General features: G+C 36.2%; 3 protein-coding genes across 3 annotated transcripts; 1 reads left to right on the plus strand and 2 right to left on the minus strand.

The window, feature by feature from the left end:
- Positions 1 to 2599: 2599 nt before the first annotated feature.
- Positions 2600 to 8793, minus strand: LOC125062554 (proton-coupled amino acid transporter-like protein CG1139). Its single transcript, XM_047668555.1, has 7 exons — positions 8687 to 8793; positions 8146 to 8205; positions 7269 to 7626; positions 6492 to 6761; positions 5124 to 5299; positions 4232 to 4413; positions 2600 to 2871 (listed from the first exon to the last, which is right to left on the minus strand). Exons 1-7 carry the CDS (start codon positions 8782 to 8784, stop codon positions 2627 to 2629), a joined length of 1389 nt encoding a protein of 462 aa, XP_047524511.1. The 5' UTR covers positions 8785 to 8793; the 3' UTR covers positions 2600 to 2626.
- A 912-nt stretch (positions 8794 to 9705) lies between these two features.
- On the plus strand, positions 9706 to 13594 carry LOC125062557 (proton-coupled amino acid transporter-like protein CG1139). Its single transcript, XM_047668561.1, has 7 exons — positions 9706 to 9897; positions 9960 to 10020; positions 10914 to 11271; positions 12184 to 12459; positions 12526 to 12704; positions 12771 to 12946; positions 13136 to 13594. The coding sequence occupies exons 1-7, from the start codon at positions 9849 to 9851 to the stop codon at positions 13375 to 13377; spliced, it is 1341 nt and encodes a 446-aa protein (XP_047524517.1). The 5' UTR covers positions 9706 to 9848; the 3' UTR covers positions 13378 to 13594.
- LOC125062555 lies at positions 13517 to 19235 on the minus strand. The gene is made up of 7 exons (XM_047668556.1): positions 19121 to 19235; positions 18739 to 18851; positions 17471 to 17528; positions 16567 to 16740; positions 16080 to 16304; positions 14219 to 14426; positions 13517 to 13789 (listed from the first exon to the last, which is right to left on the minus strand). Exons 1-6 carry the CDS (start codon positions 19150 to 19152, stop codon positions 14315 to 14317), a joined length of 714 nt encoding a protein of 237 aa, XP_047524512.1. The 5' UTR covers positions 19153 to 19235; the 3' UTR covers positions 13517 to 13789; positions 14219 to 14314.
- Between the last annotated feature and the right edge of the window lie 2427 nt (positions 19236 to 21662).

The raw sequence follows: 21662 nt of genomic DNA on the forward strand, positions 1-21662 counted from the left end.
TATTTTTAGAAAAAACGCGAGTTTATAAAGAAGTCGGTCCACAATCATAACACGCATTCTTTACGTCGTATCTTCATACGTCACGTCCCTAGAACTCGTCAATCAATTTAAAACTCATGTATCTTTTCGATCCTTCCAAATTTTGCAGTGGTAGGTACATCTATTAAAGGTATATGCCCTAAATAACGTCTTCTTAAAATAATTCTGTTATTGTGTAGTTTTTCAGGATTTTTATTTTAACTTGTACTATACTTAATAAGAGTTGGTATTTTTACATTGCGCCTTTACAATATTGTCTTATGCATTATTTATTAATTTATTAAAAAAGGCACATAAACGAAACATATACAAACACTTACAGAGAACACACGACTACAAAAAAAATATGTGTGTGTACCTATGTACACGCGTTAGAAGTTATACTTCTGTGGCAAAAATCTTTTCAAAAAATTTATCTTTCGCTGTAGAAAAAACGACACCAACAATAGAAAAAATTTACTCTTATCATTTTTCCTTAACGCGCCAAAAGAAGTATAACTTCAAAAAAACTAAAATGTTGACTATAGGTAACTTCAGGATGTTGGTTTTTTGTAACGGTGTGCGCGCGAATCGTAAAAATTTACTCTAATCATTTTTCCCTAACGCGCCAAAAGAAGTATAACTTGTACACATGTGTGCAAAACATTTAGAGAGAAACATTACAATGATAAAAGAGAAAAGAAATTATACAATTAAAAATGGATTAAGAAATATAAATGTGCAATTTAATTTAATTTATAAATTTACTATATTACAACTTTGCAATTTTTGTTATCGGTGTCGGATCAACAGTGGCTTTTTATATTAGGAAGATCAGTTTAAAATAAGTTTGATTAAAATATACGACACTTTACAAAGTGAAGCAAAGAGCTCGTATTACATGAGCCCACCTAGAGCGTATTACCCGCGACGATGATTGAAGACGTTGATTGCTAGCAGAGGCGTCCGTATATTACGTAATATATATGATCCGTTTGTTCTACGCCCCATTACACTTATTATAACTATACAATGTACTCGTACATAAATAATCTGGCCATAAATACTGTTACAATTTAAAATAAACAAAATATTCCATTTGAATTTGGAATCTGTCATTTTCATATGACTGTTCATTGTGCTAATTTTGGCGCCAATATATTATTTACAATATTTTGCTATATTTAAATGGAGTGGGGTGATAAAGAGAACCGAATCGCTGTGATTGCATTACACAAAGTAGGTATGGAGCCAAATGCAATTTTTAAAACTCTCCATACGCTTGGTATTAGTAAAATATTAGTGTTCCGGGCTATTAATAGGTATAATGATATCTCCTCTGTTTGTGACAGAAAATGATCTGGCCGTCCACGTAGTATTCGTACGAAAAAGGTGGTCAAAGCAGTAAGGGAAAGAATACGAAGAAATCCTGTCCGAAAGCAAAATATTTTATCTCGGGAGATAAAGATAGCACCGAGAACCATATCGCGTATTTTAAAAGATCACTTAAGACTTGTAGCCTATAAGAGACTTACTGGCCATTTCTTAACTGGTAATTTAAAAAAGAATAGGCTGGTAAAATCGGAACAACTACAGAAGCGGTACGCAAACGGAGGTCACAGAAAATTTTTCTTTATGGATGAGATTTTTTTTACAATTGAGCAACATTTTAACAAACAAAATGATATTTATGCTCAAAGCTTTAAAGAAAGCTTCCCAATTAGTTGAGAGAGTGCAATATGGTTTGGTGAGGTAGTAGCTATGAAGGAGTGACTGAGCCATACTTTTGTGAAAAAGGTATCAAAACATCGGAACAAGTGTATCAAGATACCATTCTTGAAAAAGTATTGAAGCCCCTTAACAACATCATGTTCATTAACCAATTATGGTCCTTAGAGCATATTCGACGCCGGGTCATAATGCTCGGTCTACGCAGTCTTGGTTGGAAAGGAACTCTTCGGACTTCATCAGATCTAAAGACTGGCAGTCGTCTAGTCACGATCTTAATCCGCTGGATTATGATTTATGGTCACTTTTAGAGAGTACGGCTTGCTCTAAACGCCATGATAATTTGGAGTCCCTAAAACAATCCGTACCATTGGCAGTGAAGAATTTACCCATGGAAAGGGTGCGTGCATAACTGGCCATATTTTCATAACTGGCCTGAACGTTTAAAGGACTGTATTGCAGTCAATGGAGACTACTTGGAATAAGCTTTTTACATTTTAAATTGTTATTAACTAACACACTGTAAAAGTAATAAATGTTATTTACAATAGATTTTTTTTTTCTTTTTTTCAGTATTTATCGTAAGACTAGGAACATATACTAATACACCGATGTTTGCCTAGGACAGGCCAAGCAGCCAACGGCTCCAGCTTTGAATTGGTGCTGCAGGTGTCAACTGGCAGCCGCAAACACTGGTAAGTCAGAGGTGTCAGGATTTAAGTTTTTATACCCGATATAACGTTTGTGTTTAATACTTATAATAAAATTTAATGTAATACGAGCATATTTTATTACGTCTGTTACGGATAAACTATTGTGTATAAATAAAAAACACTTAATAAAAACCATATAATAAAAACAAGTACCTCTTTACATACAATTATTGGAAGGACTGTATGATGCCTAATAAAGCAGAGTAAGTGCCAGAGACTAGGCCTATGATGCCGACCACAAACAGAAAAGTGTCCTTCAGGAACATAAGAATGCGGGCAGTTCCAGGTGGTCGCGGGTACCAGAGACATGACTCCATCAGGGCGGGAAAACAGAAGCCCAAAGCGGACAGGCAGAGCGCACCAAACAGGGAGATGAAGAGGCCAAGACGTGGAACCATGACTGCTACCACAACTAAAAATATACAGAAACGTGGTTCTTTTATTCAGTATTTATCTGATATGAATAAATGAAATCTCTTGCCGGTGATCTAGATCGAAAAAAAAGCGTGCGTTCAAAGTACATAAGTCAGAAGTGAAACTTCTTTGTAAATTAATTATTACTAAGGTAAAAGCCCCAATAGATGATCATGTACCAGTATATGATCACTCCACGTATTTGTATATCTACACTGTTTAGACACTGTACTAATGATAATATATACAGGTGGTTAAAAAGTCATGGATCAAACGCAAATAGGGGATAGATGAGGTCATCAGCTGCAAAAAATTGTTCTACGGGAGGTCTCTTTCAATTAATATAATTCTTATTAAAATTCATAAATCAGAGCGACTCATAGCCATGTGAAATACCTTTTCAGAATCCCTATTAAATGCGCCAAAACTTGTAATACAGGGTCACTTTTTGGTAAAGTAATTTTTTTTCATAGTGGGGTCCGAAGTAAACAAAAAGTTATAATTTGAAAAAAAAAAATATATATATCGTATAACTTAATATTATCTTCAATACAATAAACAAACAACTATAAATAGTATCTCTAACGCAAGAACTCATCAGTACCAATCTAGTGGATATTATGTATGAAAAAGATACAGGCTGTAGATTTTTTCGAATTTTAATAAGAATTAGTAAAAAAAGTCAATTTTATTATAAAAACGCAAAATAAATTATAACTCTGCAGGGGTTGAGCATAGAGACCTCCCGTAGAACATTTTTTTGCAGCTGATGACCTCATCTATCCCCTATGCGTTTGATCCATGTCTTTTTGGCCACCCTGTATAAATAAAAAAATCTGCATTTACTGCACAAGACGTTATACGACAGAATTGCCATGTAAAGTTCTAATATGTAACTACTAAACGAATACATCAACTAATAGCGTGTATTTTTTCTCGATCTCTCTTTCTCTCTCAATCTTTCTCACTATAGCTCTCACCCACCTCTCGTCACATGGCCCTGTGCGTGATGCCACGTTCGCTATATCTCACTCTCTCTCTCGATCTTTCTTAGTTGCTTGCTCCCTACTCTCGCTCCATAGCTATTTGCTTCATGCTACGTTCGCCCGTTCTCACTCTCTCTCAATCGGTCCCAATCACTCTCTCTTTTTTTCGACAAAAATGCTGCACATCATCGTGACGCTAATATTATCATTGTGTTTCATTCGTAAATTTGTTTATCCACATGCGCCTAAAGAAGTTTCACTTCAAAAAATTCAAATCGATCCTTTTTTTTTTTGTTACTTTTGTGTCCCCAGGAATCGAGATCCACGACTAGTTAGGGAAATCCATATAAATAACTATTTAATGGCTCTAACAGGTAAGTACGCCAAGTCCAACGCGTAGCGAAATTTCGCAGCATTTCAAACGCGCTTGGCTCGCTCCCTGCATTCGGGGCAATATGTAATCATTCCACAAAACGTCCACCGGCACGTAGCAGTGTAATCCGTAGCTAATGAATATCGCGAATACGTAAAGGATAATGGCGACGGTTGTAGCTCTGCAACAGACATTATTAACATAGATCTTAAGAAACTATTGTTACTAACTTACTAACCAATCAATGGACTGTATTTGTCTGATTAATAAAAAAAAATATTATTATTATTATTATTATTAGCATACAATTTACACCTACACGTAAAGATACTCTTGATACTGTTTAAAATATTTTACAAATATAATTCAGGTACCTACTTCTCAAACAAGAAATTTTAACTTTGTGATATAACTATATTCTAAAAACTGACATTGATTGCTTGTCACTATAAAGCATGATGAAGCATATAATGAAAATAACTGCAAACTCTAAGGCTGAATTTAGTCTCACGCTCACCGTCAGCGCTCATAGATCAGCGCGTAGTTCGTCAGCGCTGACGCTCAGCGTGGTTCGTTTTAGTATCGTAGTGACCGCCTTACTCGACCTGTATCCACTTCGCGATTTGCCATGACTGTACACGCTGACGACGTCCGTTCGACCCTACAACGCTCACTGAAAGCAGAGGCGCTCTAGCGATCGTCAGCGCTGTCAATACGCGGCGCCGACGCGCGACGCGTACGGCCGCGCAGCCATTGGCGCTGACCACCGTGCGCGCTGATAGCTACGCGTCATTCAAAAACGCTTCATAGAAGTTCATATATCTCGACCATCAGCGCTGACGGCGCGCGTGCGGTCAGCGTGACACTAACTTCAGCCTAAAACATACGTACGCCCCAGGCGGAAGATCTAAAGTGACTACGTCACGGCACTCAGAAACACAGAATATGTAGCCAATATAGCCAATCGCGATGAAAAGCGTGGTGACGACCGCCATGCCGACATGCAACACGCCGCACGGCCGACCAAACGATTTTGGCGTTTTCATATTATTTTCCACCGCCACCACCTACGGTATTATATTAAAACTATATTTATTTATAAGTTCTAAAACAATGTGTATGCATAAAATTATACAATATTAGAACATAAGCAAGATATCAAGGGAAAAAATTAAACAAGCAACCACAAAATAAAAAATAATAACTAAAAATAAACGAAAACTTAAACCTTATTCTTAATGATAGATATATGCATGAAAAACAAAGTTACGGTTAGTTGGAAGATTGTTATAAAATATATCAATATTTTCATCAAAATTAGTAATCAAGTTGTTAGAGCGAGATAGCCTATTCACTCGACCATTAAAAGCAGCAGATAAGCGAGCCTTTTATTTCTAGTAACTGTAGAATTACAAAGAAAAGAAAATTTTGTAAGAAGGTTATATGAGGAAATACATCCATTCGTTAATATTAATATTCAAAGATAAACAAGTTTACGACTAACTTTTCTACCTTATTAAGTATAATCTAATAATGCAGTAATATAACTGTGGTCATAGATCAGACAATGATAAGTACATTCATTCATATATCGAGTGGTTTATATTTTAATAGTGCCTTCAAGATTTCTTGATAATTTAATTGCTTGTCCTGTAAAGTAATGAAATTGCATTTATCATATTCTGACCAATGGCCACAGAACCATTATATTTAGTGTAGTCAATATTTGAGATGATTTGAATAGAGTAACAATATTAAAAATATTAAAAAAAATGTGGATAGAAGAAATAAAAGCGGTAGCAGGAAACGAATGGAGAAAGAGAGCCATAGACAGAGTCAGTTGGTAAAAGCTGGAGGTGGCCTTTAGCCGTGAAGGGGTTCCGATTGACGGTACTGAAGGAAGCTAGGATATAGGATAGCAAGCAAAAGAAAACAAAAATTAAAATAATCTAAGCTGTGTATTATAATTTGTTTTTGTCATGATTGGAAATAAAACGGGCTTTATTATTATTAACAACTAGCTAACTCGGCGAACTCCGTTTCGCCACCAGATGGCTTCGTTTTATGTAACATTTCGTTTGGTGATCCCGCTTTTCTGTTGAAATTTTTCCTGAATTTTCTTTGTTATAAACTTCACGGAGACCTTTCCAACGAATGCAAAACCGTGGAAATCGGTTCGTGCATTCTGGAGTTATAGCGTCAGGAAGGAAAACCCGACTTATTTTTATATAGTAGATAGATATTAAAGGTTTTACTTACAACACCGACAGCCGTGAGCGCAAACACGATGGTGCCAAAGAACAGTGGAAACGTTGATAGTGAGCCCCAAAGATCAAGGGGCTCGGTTGAACGCTCCATAGTCAGGAGAAAGTAGATCACAATAATAAGGCTGGTGAGTGTAGCGAGATTAGCAGCGCCAGAAAACGGCGCTAACACCTTCAGATTTGGGATCATGTTTAGCGCGATGAGCACCGGCAATTGAAACAGCATGTGCATCTCCACAGAGGCCACGTAATGCGGATCTAACAACTGCATATCATACATTTTATTAATATTATTTATTTATTATGAACTACCTGACCCGGCCAACTTCGTACCGTCTAAGAGTCGGTCCTTAATTTTTTTTTTTAATACTTATACTGCTATTCGGGACACCGGGTCAGCTAAAGTCAACAATTACACTATGTCAAAAAATAAAAATTATAAAACACTTCAAATTCTTGTTTAACCTTCCTGGTACTAACACTTTAATTTTATGGTGTGGTATTAAAGTTCAAATTGACTTAAATATTACGAATCTTTTGTATGGGAATATAGAAAAGTGTTGTTTTTAAACTGTTTCAGTCAATTTTTTAAAATTTTCTATCCGTAAAAACCACCCTCGTACTTCGAGGAATATTATAAAAAAATAATTAGCGAAATCGGTTCAGCTGCTATCGAGATTTGCGCTTACATTGAGCGATTCATTTTTATATTAAAGTAGAAATCAGTTTTGAACACCAAAAATATTTTTATATACCAAGAATATGTTCTCACCTTCTTAACGTTATCAGCAACGAAGACGATATAGACGCAACACACACCTAGTTGGTATGTTATTAGAAAGAAATCTATGGCGACTGCGGAGGGTGCTCCAAGTGGACGCAAGGCTTTCGGTCCAAGATTAAAAGTAACGCGCGCCGCTTCAGGATACGACATTAAAGGTACGCGCTTTGCCTTGCATGCACCATACTGCGCTCCGATTAGCACCTGAAGACAGTGGGTCACCAAAATCGCCACACATATTGTTGAGATAACGCCGGTGATCAGGCCAGCCTTGGCAAACGCTTGCGGCATCGCCAGGATACCTGTACCCAGACCCAGCCGCAGTAAATGAAACAGCGTCTCAAGGTCACTGTGGAAATAATAAAATATTATCGTCACTGTAGAATGATAACCTTGTATGTCAAAAAAAAATATTATTCTTAGACTTTTGTGATTTAACTAGTATAATCATGAAGTAGGAACTTATTTATGTTATTAAGAAATAAGTCGTTTTTACAATCCAAAACTATGGCTAAAAACGCATATTTCAAACACACAAACTCAAACATTGACGAAATGAAACATTTTTTTTCTTTTCCAGCCTTGCGATTCTGTAACTCACTTTTCGAACTCGCACAGCGGTTTTCGCAGCGGCGGTCGCGCTCAAATCAATCGTGAAGCAGTCATTTTATGATTTGGCATTCTGATAAACAATAAACTACAATCTCCCTTCTTATGAAAACCGCTGTGTGAGTTCGAAAAGTGAGTTATAGAATCGCAAGGCTGTAATGTTTGGTCTCTGGACATACGAGGTTATCATTCTACAGCGACGTTATGTTAGATAAATATGTGTTCAGCGAACGTAATTCATGTTTTTAATTTTACTTACGTGGTGGGGTTTGCTACTTGACGAAATTGATGAGGGTCGTAGTCATCTCCCAGGTCCACTCTAAAACATGTAGAAAAAATTAGCAGATCTTCGTGAAACCAGAGTTCCCCAAACTTTTTTGTGTCGTAGACCCCTTGCCATGTTTTTCCGTGTTCGGTAGACCCCCTACCTACCTGATATTGATTTCCTCTAAATTTCTAACTGTAGTGAAGTTTAGTGTTAAAAACTTAAAGTAAAAACACATGTTAATTTATACATTTATTAATTGAATTTAAATTAGAACTACTCAAAATAAAATTTTGTATCTGTTTGTTTGTAATGTATATCTTTTGATATTATAATATAGTATGATGTAAGTAAATAGGTGCTATCAGTGTATGTGTTGAGATCCACTATCGTGGACCCCCATTTTCATTTCGTGGACCCCCAAATTTTTTTTCGCTGACGTAGACCCCTTGCAGGTTGTCATACTTTGGGAATCACTGGTGTAAACGATTCCAATATTCGTTATCTAGGACAATCTAAGAACTAGTTTGATGACCTGCGCGATGAAGGAGATCCAGCTTCAGAACGATGAGGACGTCCACTGTCTGTCTCCCGTCGAAAACTTTTTAGGTCCTCGCCACTTTCCCTTTGCATTTTCAAAGTTTTTCCTGTCAAAGTATAAGTTATAATACTAGCTGACCCGGCAAACGTTTGTTTTGCCATGTATATTATTTATCGGAAACATTTTTTTAGTTCAATAAAAATAACGATCTACTATAAAGGGGTTGATCGTAGAGGGGTGACAATTAAGGGTTGAATGTATTTTTTTATTCTGTATCATAAAAAAGAAAAACAAAAAGTTTTATGTAAAAAATAAAAATTTTGGGGTGGGACCATCCTTAACATTTAGGGGGATGAAAAATAGATGTTGTCCGATTCTCAGACTTAATGAATATGCATAAAAAATTTCATAAGAATCGGTCAAGCCGCTTCAGAGGAGTATGGGAACGAACACTGTGAACTTGAGAATTTTATATATTAGATAATATATGTTAGGGAGTGTAAAGATAACAAATATTTTAATCCGCTCAGCTCTTATCAACTCACCAGTGTTATGAAATTATGCGTTATTTGCAGTTTTTCTCCTAACCAATCGCTGTTTACTGTAGTAAATGTTTCAAATTAAGTTAATAAACTATTCGATGTTTGAGCAATAAGACATTTAATTAAGAATTGAATTTAAAATGCCATTATAATAACCTTTTCTTCATAGGTTCATAACTAGATGATATTACTTAGCTTATTAAAAATTAATGTTGACACTCCAAAAATTAAAATTATTATTAAATTAATGTTAAATTTCTGATATTATATTATTTAATAAAAAAATGTTTAAATTTTGAAGTGATTATTATTTTCAATAAAGTGATGACAGATAATTTTCTGACAGAAAAATAATAAAGTAAATTAAGAAGAAAGCTTTCGCAATCTGTTGAAGTTGCTTTATTCTTTATTCTTCGTTTTTGATATTCAATTCTGCGAAGAAGTTACTGTGACAAAACTATGACAGCAGTTATTCCAGTGTAGTGGATCCTGTCAGTTCAGAATGCATTATTTAAAGATTATTCAACTCTTATGTGTTGGGATTTGATAATATCAAATAAATGTTATGATTAAACGGCTATTGTTCATTCAGAGCGTGAAAAAAGGCCCTCAAAATGTTCGTGTACGAATTTATGGCTGGAATAGTGGACACAATCACGGGAGGTGAGTAAGCAAAATAATTGCTTCTGATATCCTGAGTGGCTCTAATATGTGCGCGTTTTTAGCTGAGGAAGATGAAGAAACCTACGACCCGCACCAGCACCGGAAAGTGGAAAAACCAACATCGTGAGTAATGCCATTATTAAAACTACCAAATACATAACCAACGTTATATACGTTTTAAGATAGCAGTGTTAGCCTTGTCGCTTTAGCGTGCGACTCTCATACCTTCCCCGGCTGTGCACCTATGTTGTGCACCTATGTATAAGTGTTGTTTGATGATTTGCGATTTTAAAAGAGTACCGAGAGTTTTTTACGCCGGCTTTTTCTCTCGGCCTACACCCTCTGTCTTCTTTGCCGATGAGTAGGGATGCCTACAAATTCAAATTTAATGACGTGGAATAAGTGATACATGTATGTTATATTCCTTAATAAACATATTTTATTTTATTTTATTTTATTTTATTTTATTTTATTTTATTTTATTTTATTTTATTTTATTTTATTTTATTTTATTTTATTTTATTTTATTTTATTTTATTTTATTTTATTTTATTTTATTTTATTTTATTTTATTTTATTTTATTTTATTTTATTTTATGGACTTATTCGATGTGCGCATTTAACATTTCCTCAAACGGTGAAGGAACACATCGTGAGGAAACCGACATGTCTTAGACCTAAAAACTCGACGGCGTGCGAAGGCTGATCACCTACTTGCCTATTAGATTTAAAAATGATCATGAAACAGATTCAGAAATCTACGGCCAAGACCTAAAGAGGTTGTAGCGCCACTGATTTATTTTTTTATTATACGTTGTAAGAGTGGCGGAGAGTTTATTGCCAGTTCTTGTTCATCTACGCCCTTGATTTGAGAACTGGCAGTAAATGTAAAATTAGAAGCATTTTATTATTGACGTTCAGAAGTGTATATTGTGCTACCTATATGAATGATTTGTACTTTTGAAAAGAGAACATCTCTTGATGACTGAGTTTAACAGCCTATATCATACATGCAGGTACTCGGACACCATGATACATCTATTGAAGGGTAGCATAGGAGCTGGAGTGCTATGTATGCCAAGTGCCGTGGCGCGTATGGGTGTACCTGGCAGCATCATCTGTCTCACACTGATTGGCACCTTTGCGGCTTATTGTATGCATATGCTGATTGGTGCTCAGTATAAGATATGTAAACGCGCTCGCCGTGGCTATGTGGCATATCCGCGCTGCATGTTTTTAGCCGTTCAGGACGGTCCACCGGCCCTTCGTTGGGCTGCTTCACCTTTATACTACTTCGTTGATGGCGTACTCGTACTATGGCAACTCGGCATCTGTTGCATTTACTGTGTTTTCGTCTCAGAGAATGTTAAACAGGTGTGCTTTTCAATTTTTCACTCGTTATTATATAAATACCAATTTTCAATAATACCCATTAAGGCCTGTATTCACTTTGATTAGTGATTAGTTGTCTGCGTAGTAACGTGATTAGAAGCGTGTTCTATTTTTTTGCGAGTGAACTGCGAGTAACCACTTCACTCCCTTCCCCATCACTCGCAGCGTGCCTGCCAAATCACGTCTGGACATGCAGCAGTACTCTTCGGTCAACCTGGGAGCAAAGTAATATTCCGTCGTATCTTCAGCAGCTAATTCCTTAAAGAGTTCGTAGCTTGCGCCATGAATGGGTCTTCTATTAATCCATTTTCGAACCCATACTTATTTTGGTCTTGCAAGTTCAGTTTCTAAAACTTATTCGGTTTCAGATAGTACCGCGTTTAATACTTCTTTCAGTAATATTTCCAATTGCAAGCGCGCTTCTCGATGTTTCTCCATCCTTGCTGATCGACAACTGAATTTTCTTAACAGAGCCACTAAACAAGAATTGGTCACTACTTGCACTACACGCCTCCACTAATCATCCTCAATTACTAATCACTTGAACTCGCACTAATCAAAGTGAATACTGCCCTGCGATTCTGTAACTCACTTTTCGAACTCATACAGCGGTTTTCGCATCGGCGGTCGCTCTGAAATCAGTCGTGAAGCAGTCATTTTATGATTTGGCATTCTAATAAACAATAAACTACAAGCTCTCACCTTTTCAGAATGCCAAATCATAAAATGACTGCTTCACGACTGATTTCAGAGCGACCGCCGATGCGAAAACCGCTGAGTGAGTTCGAAAAGTGAGTTACAGAATCGCAGGGCAGTCCTTAAGAATATACTGAATACACGTTATTTTATAAACATTTTACATTCCTTTACTTATCAACGTGTTCAATTTTGCAGGTATTTGACTTCTACGGTGCTGAAATATCGTTACGAGCACACCTTTGCGTACTCCTGATTCCGCTTACACTATTAGGATTAATAAAGGATCTAAAGCTGATGACTCCATTGTCCACGGTTTCCAACGTTGTAACAATGCTCGGCTTTATTTTGGTCTTCTTTTACCTTATCGAAGATGACGTGGATTTAGATGATGATAAGCTTCGATTAAAAACTCTTTTAGACATACCTGTGTTCATTGGAACTGCTTTGTTTGCATTAGAAGCCGTCGGAGTGGTGAGTGCATTTCATTGTTAAAATGTTTTTGATCAAAATACGTAAAATAACGTTTAGTAATGGCAGGTCCTAGCATTGGAGTACAATATGGAGGAACCACGACAGTTTGTGGGATTATGTGGATTATTTAATATTGGCATGATAATAATCATTACGTTATATCTCACGATGGGAGTGTTCGGTTATCTTAAATATGGAGATGATATCAAGCCTTCCATTACTCTCAATCTGCCTCAAGAAGAGAAGTGAGTTTACCCTTTTATTTCGAGGTTACGACAGTTATACTATCTTGACTCTGACATACGTTGCAGAAAAGCGCAGGCTGCCAAATTAACCTTTGCGTTGGCAATATTCTTGTCCTTTCCTCTGCAAAATTTTGTTGCTTACTCCATCCTGTGGCGGAAGATTAAAAAGAAAGCAACGACATCAGCAAAGAGTACATTTGTCTTGGATTACACATTGCGATTGATATTAGTACTTGTTCCATGTAAGTATGATTAGATACTAAAGATATGAATATATAATATGCGGTAATCAGAAAATTAATTATTTCCTCAAAATAAGGCAGTAACATGCATTTTACTTTTGTCCGCTAAAGCGATTGACCGATCGATAGATACATTTTACCATCGGTTTGACAAAAATATTTCTAAATAATTTCTGGTATTTGATTCAGGGGCCATTGCGGTGGCAGTGCCTCGACTGGGACCGTTCATTTCGCTGTTTGGTGCATTCTGTCTTTCTCTACTGGCAGTGGTATTCCCTGGTCTCTTAGACGCCTGTCTGCGCTATCCGAGCGAGTATGGCCCGGCACACTTCCGTCTCGCAAAGGACATACTTATCGTTTTATTTGGCACCGCTTGTCTTGTCTCAGGGTGCTATACCAGCGTACTGGAGATCTTTGATGACCATCACTGATCTCAACATATCTTTCTCGAAGCCTATATGACCATTAAATTGTGGAATTAGTTGTTACCCTTATTTTCTTTGTATTTTGTTTAAGAGATTTGAAGCAAAATAAAATCACATTATATTTTAAAAGACGTATAATTTTAACAATATAGTTTTTTAAGAACTTATCGTCAAAGATGTTGAGCGCCGCCTTGGGCTGATAAATATTTTGCGACACAGTTAAGCGGTATTACCCAGCGCTTAAGATCTTTGTCGACAACTACAGCGAGGCGGTATGATTAAGTTTATCGTGCTGCCCGACGTAGAGCTCTGTGCAGCCGGTCGATATGTGCTAGCTGGCGGAGGTGCCGCAGCAACAGCCGCAATTGTGTGGCATTCAGCTCACCTGCACACCTACTGCATCGCGCGCAGACGTTCTCTGTAATTACAAATTATCCGTTAATTAGTTACATTATCATGCTACCAAGTGATGTGTAATTAGTAAATCTGTGTAAATTTAGCATGAAACAGTTCTTTATTCCGTGATTGGCTTTATCGTGCAACTGTCATAACTGAGGTCGTAGGTTCAATCCCCGGCTGTGCACCAATGGGTTTTCTATGTGCGCATTAAACATTTGCTCGAACGGTGAAGGAAAACATCGTGAGGAAACCGACATGTCTTAGACCCAAAAAGTCGACGGCCGGCATGTGTCAGGCACTGGAGGCTGATCACCTACTTGCCTATTAGATTTAAAAATGTTCATGAAACAGATTCAGAAATCTGAGGCCAAGACAGTAGCGCCACAAATATACTTTTACAAGATTTTCGTAAGTAATACAAATATATTAGAATTAAAAAAAAACTCACTTTCTTCTTTATCTGCCGACTGTTTTTTATTATCTACATCAGACCTGAAACCATACAGTTTATAAGCAAAGTAACGATTTAATTCATTAAAAATGTTCAATGATGAACTAACAATGCTTCTTCATCTTCAAGTTTTTGGCTCACTTCATTGTTTTGGCCTAGTGCGCTTTCTACACCAACATCAGCATCCGGAACGTCGTCTTTAAGTCTAAATCGTTAAATAAATAACATTAATTTATAAATAATAAACATCTGTTTATTCATTTTAAGTACATATGCATTACAATGTGTAAGATTTGGAAACCCTTTTAAGTAAGAAATACCTGTGTCAGGGTTCCCAGCTCTTGAAGCCAGGAGTGGTGGTTTTGACCCACCTCTGGAGGTAGTCAAGGTCTGGAAGGAGGAGTATCGCCGCCTAATTTTGCTAGAATGGAGGGATGAGTTAAGTGAATGTCGGTTTGGTTTACAAACCGTTGATCTTATTCGTCCCTTCTTGAAACACTGGGTGGACCGACGGTGGGGATCGCTTTCCTATCGGCTCGTTCAGGTTCTCTCTGGGCATGGATGCTTTGGGAGCTACCTGCATCGAATCGTTGGGAGAGAGGCGACACCTGCTTGTCATCATTGTGACTGTAGAGAGGATACGGTGAGGCACACTGTTGAGGAGTGTCCGGCTTGGGACGGCTTTCGCTCGGTCCTTGCTGATAGCATTGTTGGCAATCTGTCGCTTCCACTAATTATCCAAAGAATGGTGGAAGCTGACAATGACGGCCCATGGAATGCCTTCAAGGCTTTTTGTGAGGCCGTCATGACTGAGAAAGAGAATGCGGAGCGTCAGCGCGAAAACAATTCTGATGCTCCGCCGGTAAGAAAACGACGACTGGGGCAGCGACGCCGTGCTTTCGCACGTCTGCCCTAAGTTAAGATGCTGATGATTTGTTCGTGGGAGGAGTCACGTTGATATTGTGGCATTCGCGTTTGGCGGGGGTAAGGATAGGGCACAGCTGTTACCTGCCTCCGCCCTTTGGCGAGCCGAAGGTATCCGTCAGGTTTTAGTGGGTAGGTGTGTAAATATTATGTCTGAGTCCCACATAATCCCTGCTGGAGTAAAATTCAGCAGGGATATGCGTAAAAGCATTTCCTGACGTTAAAAAAAAAAAAAAAAAAAAAAGGGTTCCCAGCTCTTCCATAACAAACTTAAGTATAAATTCCTTAAAATATATTTATACGTAATTTAATTACATCTTTTATATTATTTAATTTTCAACTGTTATCAACACGCCTGAGTTTATGAGTGAGTGTGTGGGTGCAAATGTGTAAGTGAGTGAGTGAGTCAGTGAGAGAATGAAAAAAGTGTGTAAAAGCATCTCTAACACTGCTTATATATTTTTTATATTGAGATATTTATTTTGTTTTTAATGGGACAGGGAACAAATGAGCAGGCTGGTCATTTAGAAGATCTCAATCTGATTCGAATCAGCGCTAAGTACGAATCCCGCTAAAAACGGTTTGAGTTTGGCAAATGTAAGTTGTACTTAACTTACAGTAGTGGTAACGGCCATGGACCATTTCACGAGAGCAATGCTTATAATTCTTAATTAATTGGTATATTATTATTATGTCAAAAATATTTATTTATCTATGTCTTATAGTAGTTTTAGTAACAATTCTTACTCTTTTTTTTGTATATACTTTTACACACAAATCTTTCAAGACTTCTTTACTTACCTGTTAGCTATGTTATGTTGTTTTATGTTTTGTTTTTATGTATCAAAAAAATCCTCGATAATTAAATAAGAACCTGATATAAACGCATTGCGTCAATTATGAGTGAGACAATGTTAAAAATTTGTTTCGTTACTTGTCATGCGAAAGTGAGACGTGCGCTGAATGTAATGCTAGTGATTTCATTAACGTTCGCAACACGTATCTAGCTGCACGACGAGCAGAGCGCGAGCGCTTTTTCGTAGGGCGGGCGGAATGTTCCTTAGAGCGCGAGCGGCAGGCAACTTGACGAGTGGGTGGTAATGCAACCAGCGACACGGGCTGAGTCGGTGGGGCGGACGAGAAATAGGAAAGCGTAGTGCTGTAATGTAAGAGACCTCTACAGTTTTATTATCAGAGAAGTGAGGTTATCTGTTAACATAAAGATAAACAGAATACCTAAAACGATCAACCTATTTAAATATAATAAATGCCAGTTATTTTAGAATAAACCTTAATATATTATAACAACTTTACGATAAAGACGAAAATCTCTAAAAATTGATATGTCCACGAGAACAAACAGCTTATGTTTAGTAGATTTTTATGAAATATTTTAGCAAAAACCTTGAGAAATGACTTACGTGAATGCAAGACTGGGAGGTGGCATTACCAGTGGTGGTGGGGATGATAACGGACTCCAAAAGTCTTGCAGCGTAGCTTCCGCCCCCTGGTGAGTGGAAGGTGAGGCTGAGGGACTGCGCCTGCGTAACGGACTCTCGTCGCCAATTTTTTCTGCGTCCTTGTATGTTTTGCATCTGTAAAAATGCAAATACATATCAACCATTGTAGTCCTATTTTTTTATAACTGAATCGCTCACACAAGAATAATGTTATCTACTCTTATGTGGAAAGGTAGCGTTCAAGTAGGTATTACGTCACGCAATTTTTGGAGATTATTGACCCCCCCTCCCATGCAACGCGCCGTAACGTTTTTCGGTACCCAAGTATAGTAAAGGTTTTGTGACCACCTAGTGACTCATTATGCTTAAAAGTTACCATACCATTATGTGGTGTAAAGTACCTACTGGAAAGTCGAAAATAATATTAACAGTAACACGTAATGCAATCCCCGTCCCGCATCGTAATGTTTTACAAAAGGAAATAAATACGCAATAAATTACATTTGAATATTATTGTCATTCATTTCTCGCACCTTCTCAATGTGATAAAGACTCATTCAATCCCTTAATAAGTAAATTCGGACGTCACGTATTTATTTATAATCACTTCCTATGTGTCAGCTTGGGTACAACTTAAGAGCTTAGGGATCCATCGTGTTGTTAGATTCTAACCCTCTCATATATTTAGTAATTTAATGCACATGCTAAATTTACTAACTTCTGACACATCACAAATAGATTTAAATGCAGTTTTTACAGTCCACCGCAAGCTGAAGCAATTCAGCGCACTTCAAATATATGTGGATGATATTTTATTTTATTCGTATATCAAATAATGTAATGCTATCTTAGTCTTTATACTCACCGCAGCCGCACGGGAGATGAACGAGAGCGTCGACGAGAGCGCCGAACGCCTAACGAATCTGTGGTGCAAATTAAAAAAATACAAATTGTGGCTAAATCAATCGTGACCAAGATTTCTTCTGCTATTCTCCTTAGTAAAAAGTCAGTTTAATTAATTTTTTTTTTTAAGACAATTCACACCAGTTGACCTAGTCCCATGCTAAGCTGGCGAAGCTTGTGTTATGGGTACTAGGCAACGGATATACATACATATTATAGATAGATAGACATATAAATACATATTTAAACACCCAAGACCTAAGCACAACACCAAATGCTCGACCCATGGATTCGCAGTCAGGGGTACTAACCACTAGACCAATGAGTCGTCACAATTTAACATAAAAACTAATCCATTTCTAAAATTAACTTATAGAGGAGATGAGCCACCGTGTTTTCTAGAATTAAAGACACAGGAATTGACCTTGATTAAATATTTATATTAGATATTACCTTAGTACATTTTAGTATTTCATTCATAAATTAATGGTTTTGTAAAGATTACGAATGAAGCAGACGTACCAATATAAGAGCAATTGCGCTAGTAGCTGCAATTGTCATTATAATTGAATAACATCAAAGTCAAATTAGTTCAAAACCGTTATATAGTTTATTTTTTTTGCCAATATTAATTAGAGCCTACTTGGTAGTGTTTAGTAATAACATTATTAAAGTTGAAGCAATAGCAGCCATTACTACAGACTATCAAACTAGTCGTTAATTTGTAGACAAATAAGAACCATATACCTACCGGTTTATCCATATATCTTTGATGTTATTAAAGATAATGAAAATGGCAGCTGATACCAGCGCCATTGCTCCGATATATATATGTCAACGTAAAATTGTAAAAACCGTTAGATTGTAATCTATCTCGCGAGATTGTAAACTGTCGAAAAATTGTGAACTCAACGTACTGCTTACTATTTAACGTATTATTATTCGGTAGATTATAATCTATCGAAGTGAAATCGTCAAATTGTGAAACGGTACGCACCTCGCGCGCTGATTTATAATAATACATAACTTCAATCCGGTTAAACAGTTTTTTCTTTAATACGTTAAATTGTAAGCAGTACCTTGAGTTCACAATCTTTCGACAGTTTATAATCTCGCGAGATAGATTACAATCTAACGGTATTTACAATTTTACGTTAACATATACATATTATGACTGCTTCTCTATTTGAAGTGTCTTCGTGTCTCTATTTATCTTATTAGTCAACTTACGATGGTAACGTTTTAGTGGTTCTAAGGCAGTAGGCACGTTCTGTATACCTCCATATTGAACTTTGCCTTCCCCAGCTCCACCTCGTACAGCTCCACCAAGTTCCGAATCATGGCTAAAAATCCATATAAGCTAATGATTATGTACAGAATATCGCTCAAAATATAGATACATTATTAATTTAGCTTAGCCTATAAAGATAGTATGTATTTAAATATTATAAAACTGAAAACTGGTTGATACAGAACATTTATCGAGGAAGGCTATAGGCGACATTACAAACAAAGTAACAAAAGTGAAGTCACAGGGCACAACGAGTAACTCATAAATAACCATAAAAATAGGTTTGCATCAATAAATAAAAACATTTCACTTCTTAAAAACCTTGGTACTGGATGCTTCATCACATAAACCATTTTACCTACGTTAATGAAATAGGATACATTTATTCCACGATAATAATTTTAGTAGTCAAAAATATAGATGGTCCCAAATTTCAAGAAATAGTTGTGTCGCTTTGACATACCTTCTAGAGTTACAATAGACCCCTACTGGCTGGAAAACTTCTCAATCGTAAAAAGGTTTTACAAGATGGTTAAAAGTTTATTGTTTTAATACATATAAATGAAATGAATTATGAATAAGTGTGTTTTCCCTTGTTATGAGAGCTTCTCGTGATGGAGTTCTGAATGCGGATGAAAAGTAAATATTAGTAATCCAATATTCAAACGCAAAGGTAGAAAGAAGGAGAAGAGAAAGGGAGTGAGTCGGTAGATTCCAAGCAAATACGCGTGGTATTCTTGCTATGCAGCGAAGTTTATTTGTTTATTCATTTAAGTACATATGCATTACAATGTGTAAGATTTGGGAACCCTTTTATGTAAGAAATACCTGTGGCTCTCTTAAGTATAAATTCATTAAAATATATTTATATATAATTTAATTACATCTTTTATTTTATTTACTTTTCAACTGTTATCAACACGCCTGAGTTTATGAATGAGTGTGTGGGTGCAATCGCATGTGTAAGTGAGTGAGTGAGTCAGTGAGTGAATGAAAAAAGTGTGTAACTACATACTAGGCCTCAAAAGCTCTAACACTGCGTAAGGTATGCTCATAAGCCAGTCCTTTAGTTCGAATGTTAGCAGAAGATGTTAAGCAGCCTATTTATATATATAGTCTGCTTGCATATTGCGTCTGGCGAAGTCAGTCCTTACGGTCTGACCGACGACAACATCCCTATTTCATTTTAGGTACAGCCTATTATCAAACGGGAGCGCTCTGTGTGTTTTTAAAATTAGACTCTGGAACAAAACAGTATGAGCGTCCTGAAATTAGCTGAAATACTTACTTGTTATTCTATTTTAATTTATAATATTCATTATTTCATTTACTTGTCTTTATAAGTTTGATTTGATAAACATATAATTTAATCCAAACTTTGTGGATAACAATTGTACTAAAAATCAATTTTTACCCCTTCCTATCTTCATTTCCACATTATGAAGTTTCACTTCTTCCACGCGGTGGGATTCCACGCAATATTATTATGTAAAGGCACTAATAACTTTTTGCAAACTAGAGTATTGTGTGATTTGCTCCCAATCGACGTCTCCTCAATGTACTTTTTAACTGCCATAAACAAAAGAATCACGTCACAGACAGTTTCAGTATGTTGTTTATTATACAAGACTGGAACAAACCGACAAAGTCTGACAGACTAAATCGTGACCACTAAGATCTAAGACTAAGATCAATGAAACATTTCGTAAACCAAAATGGGAAAAAGTAAACAACAAAATGTATGCAATAATTTTAATAAAAACTAAACTTTATTGCTACCCGTTATTGTCTTTAAAAATTCCTTAATTTAAATAAAATCACAAGAGACTAACCGAGTATCTTACCGATAAATGTATACCGATATAGGTCTAATGTACATTGTACTGGAGTACTGAGATAATGACTAACTCTCAACAAATTTAAAAAAAACATGAATACTTTGTTGAATTGTTGGTACAATAGCTTGTATCTCTTATCTGAAATATCTATTCTTATTGAAATGAGAATAATAAAACTGTGAAGTAAATCCTGCTTTATACAGTACAGCCTTGCGATTCTGTAACTCACTTTTGTGATAAGCTTGTAGTTTATTGTTTATCAGAATGCCAAATCGTAAAATGACTGCTTTACGACTGATTTGAGCGCGACCGCCGCTGTGAAAACCGCTGTGAGTATTCGAAAAGTCAGTTACAGAATCGCAATGCAGTTGTTCAAATGTCTTTGCAGTAATACAGTGTACATATAAACAAGCAAACAAACAAAACATACCAGATGATGTCTTTTGGACTGTTACCAACAAAAACAAAAATTCATTAGACCAAATTACCTTAAGTCTTTATAATAACTAAAAATACTAGTTTTGGATAATTTTTATAAAATTATTATACCTAACTTTAAAATCGTTTATAAAATCGCAAGGGTATCCTATTATTAATACTGCTAATAAGTTTTAGCATCTTATTAACCTTTTCATTTAAATAAAGTAAATACTTATTTACTACGAAATACTTTAATCATACAAATATATTATTCATTAACATATTACTGCCATTGTACTATTCTTAAACACCTAAACAGCCTAGAGTCGACGCATTAACGAGTAAAGATTGTTGTATTTCTATAAATATAAAATGTGTTGTACACTCATTACATTACTTACGTTTCGTTAGCAATATGAACAGTATATACAGTTTATCTATGATTACGCCGAAACATTTTATCTTACAAATTAAAAACTTTTCTTCAAATAGCGAAACAATTATTCCTCTCCTTAAGCAGTGAGTGCGAGCGAGACAGACACATAAATATTATTTATGACCTTCGGGTCATAAATAATATTTATGTGTCTGTCATATTGAGCTCA

This window comes from Pieris napi, chromosome Z (genome assembly GCF_905475465.1).
Source record: "Pieris napi chromosome Z, ilPieNapi1.2, whole genome shotgun sequence".
Taxonomy (NCBI): Eukaryota; Metazoa; Arthropoda; class Insecta; order Lepidoptera; family Pieridae; genus Pieris; species Pieris napi.

Excerpts from the sequence above, each read along its gene's own strand:
- LOC125062557 (XM_047668561.1), top strand. The coding sequence starts at position 9,849 with ATGTTCGTGTACGAATTTATGGCTGGAATAGTGGACACAATCACGGGA. Across the intron at positions 11,272-12,183 it reads TCTCAGAGAATGTTAAACAG|GTATTTGACTTCTACGGTGC; the intron begins GTGTGCTTTTCA and ends TCAATTTTGCAG. Across the intron at positions 12,705-12,770 it reads AATCTGCCTCAAGAAGAGAA|AAAAGCGCAGGCTGCCAAAT; the intron begins GTGAGTTTACCC and ends CATACGTTGCAG.
- LOC125062555 (XM_047668556.1), bottom strand. The coding sequence starts at position 19,152 with ATGGTTTATGTGATGAAGCATCCAGTACCAAG. Across the intron at positions 16,741-17,470 it reads TCATCTCCCGTGCGGCTGCG|ATGCAAAACATACAAGGACG; the intron begins GTGAGTATAAAG and ends GCATTTTTACAG. Across the intron at positions 14,427-16,079 it reads GTCTCACTTTCGCATGACAA|ACTTAAAGACGACGTTCCGG; the intron begins GTAACGAAACAA and ends TTAACGATTTAG.
- LOC125062554 (XM_047668555.1), bottom strand. The coding sequence starts at position 8,784 with ATGCAAAGGGAAAGTGGCGAGGACCTAAAAAGTTTTCGACGGGAGACA. Across the intron at positions 6,762-7,268 it reads TTGCTGATAACGTTAAGAAG|TTGTTAGATCCGCATTACGT; the intron begins GTGAGAACATAT and ends TATGATATGCAG. Across the intron at positions 4,414-5,123 it reads TTAGATCTTCCGCCTGGGGC|AGCTACAACCGTCGCCATTA; the intron begins GTACGTATGTTT and ends TGTCTGTTGCAG.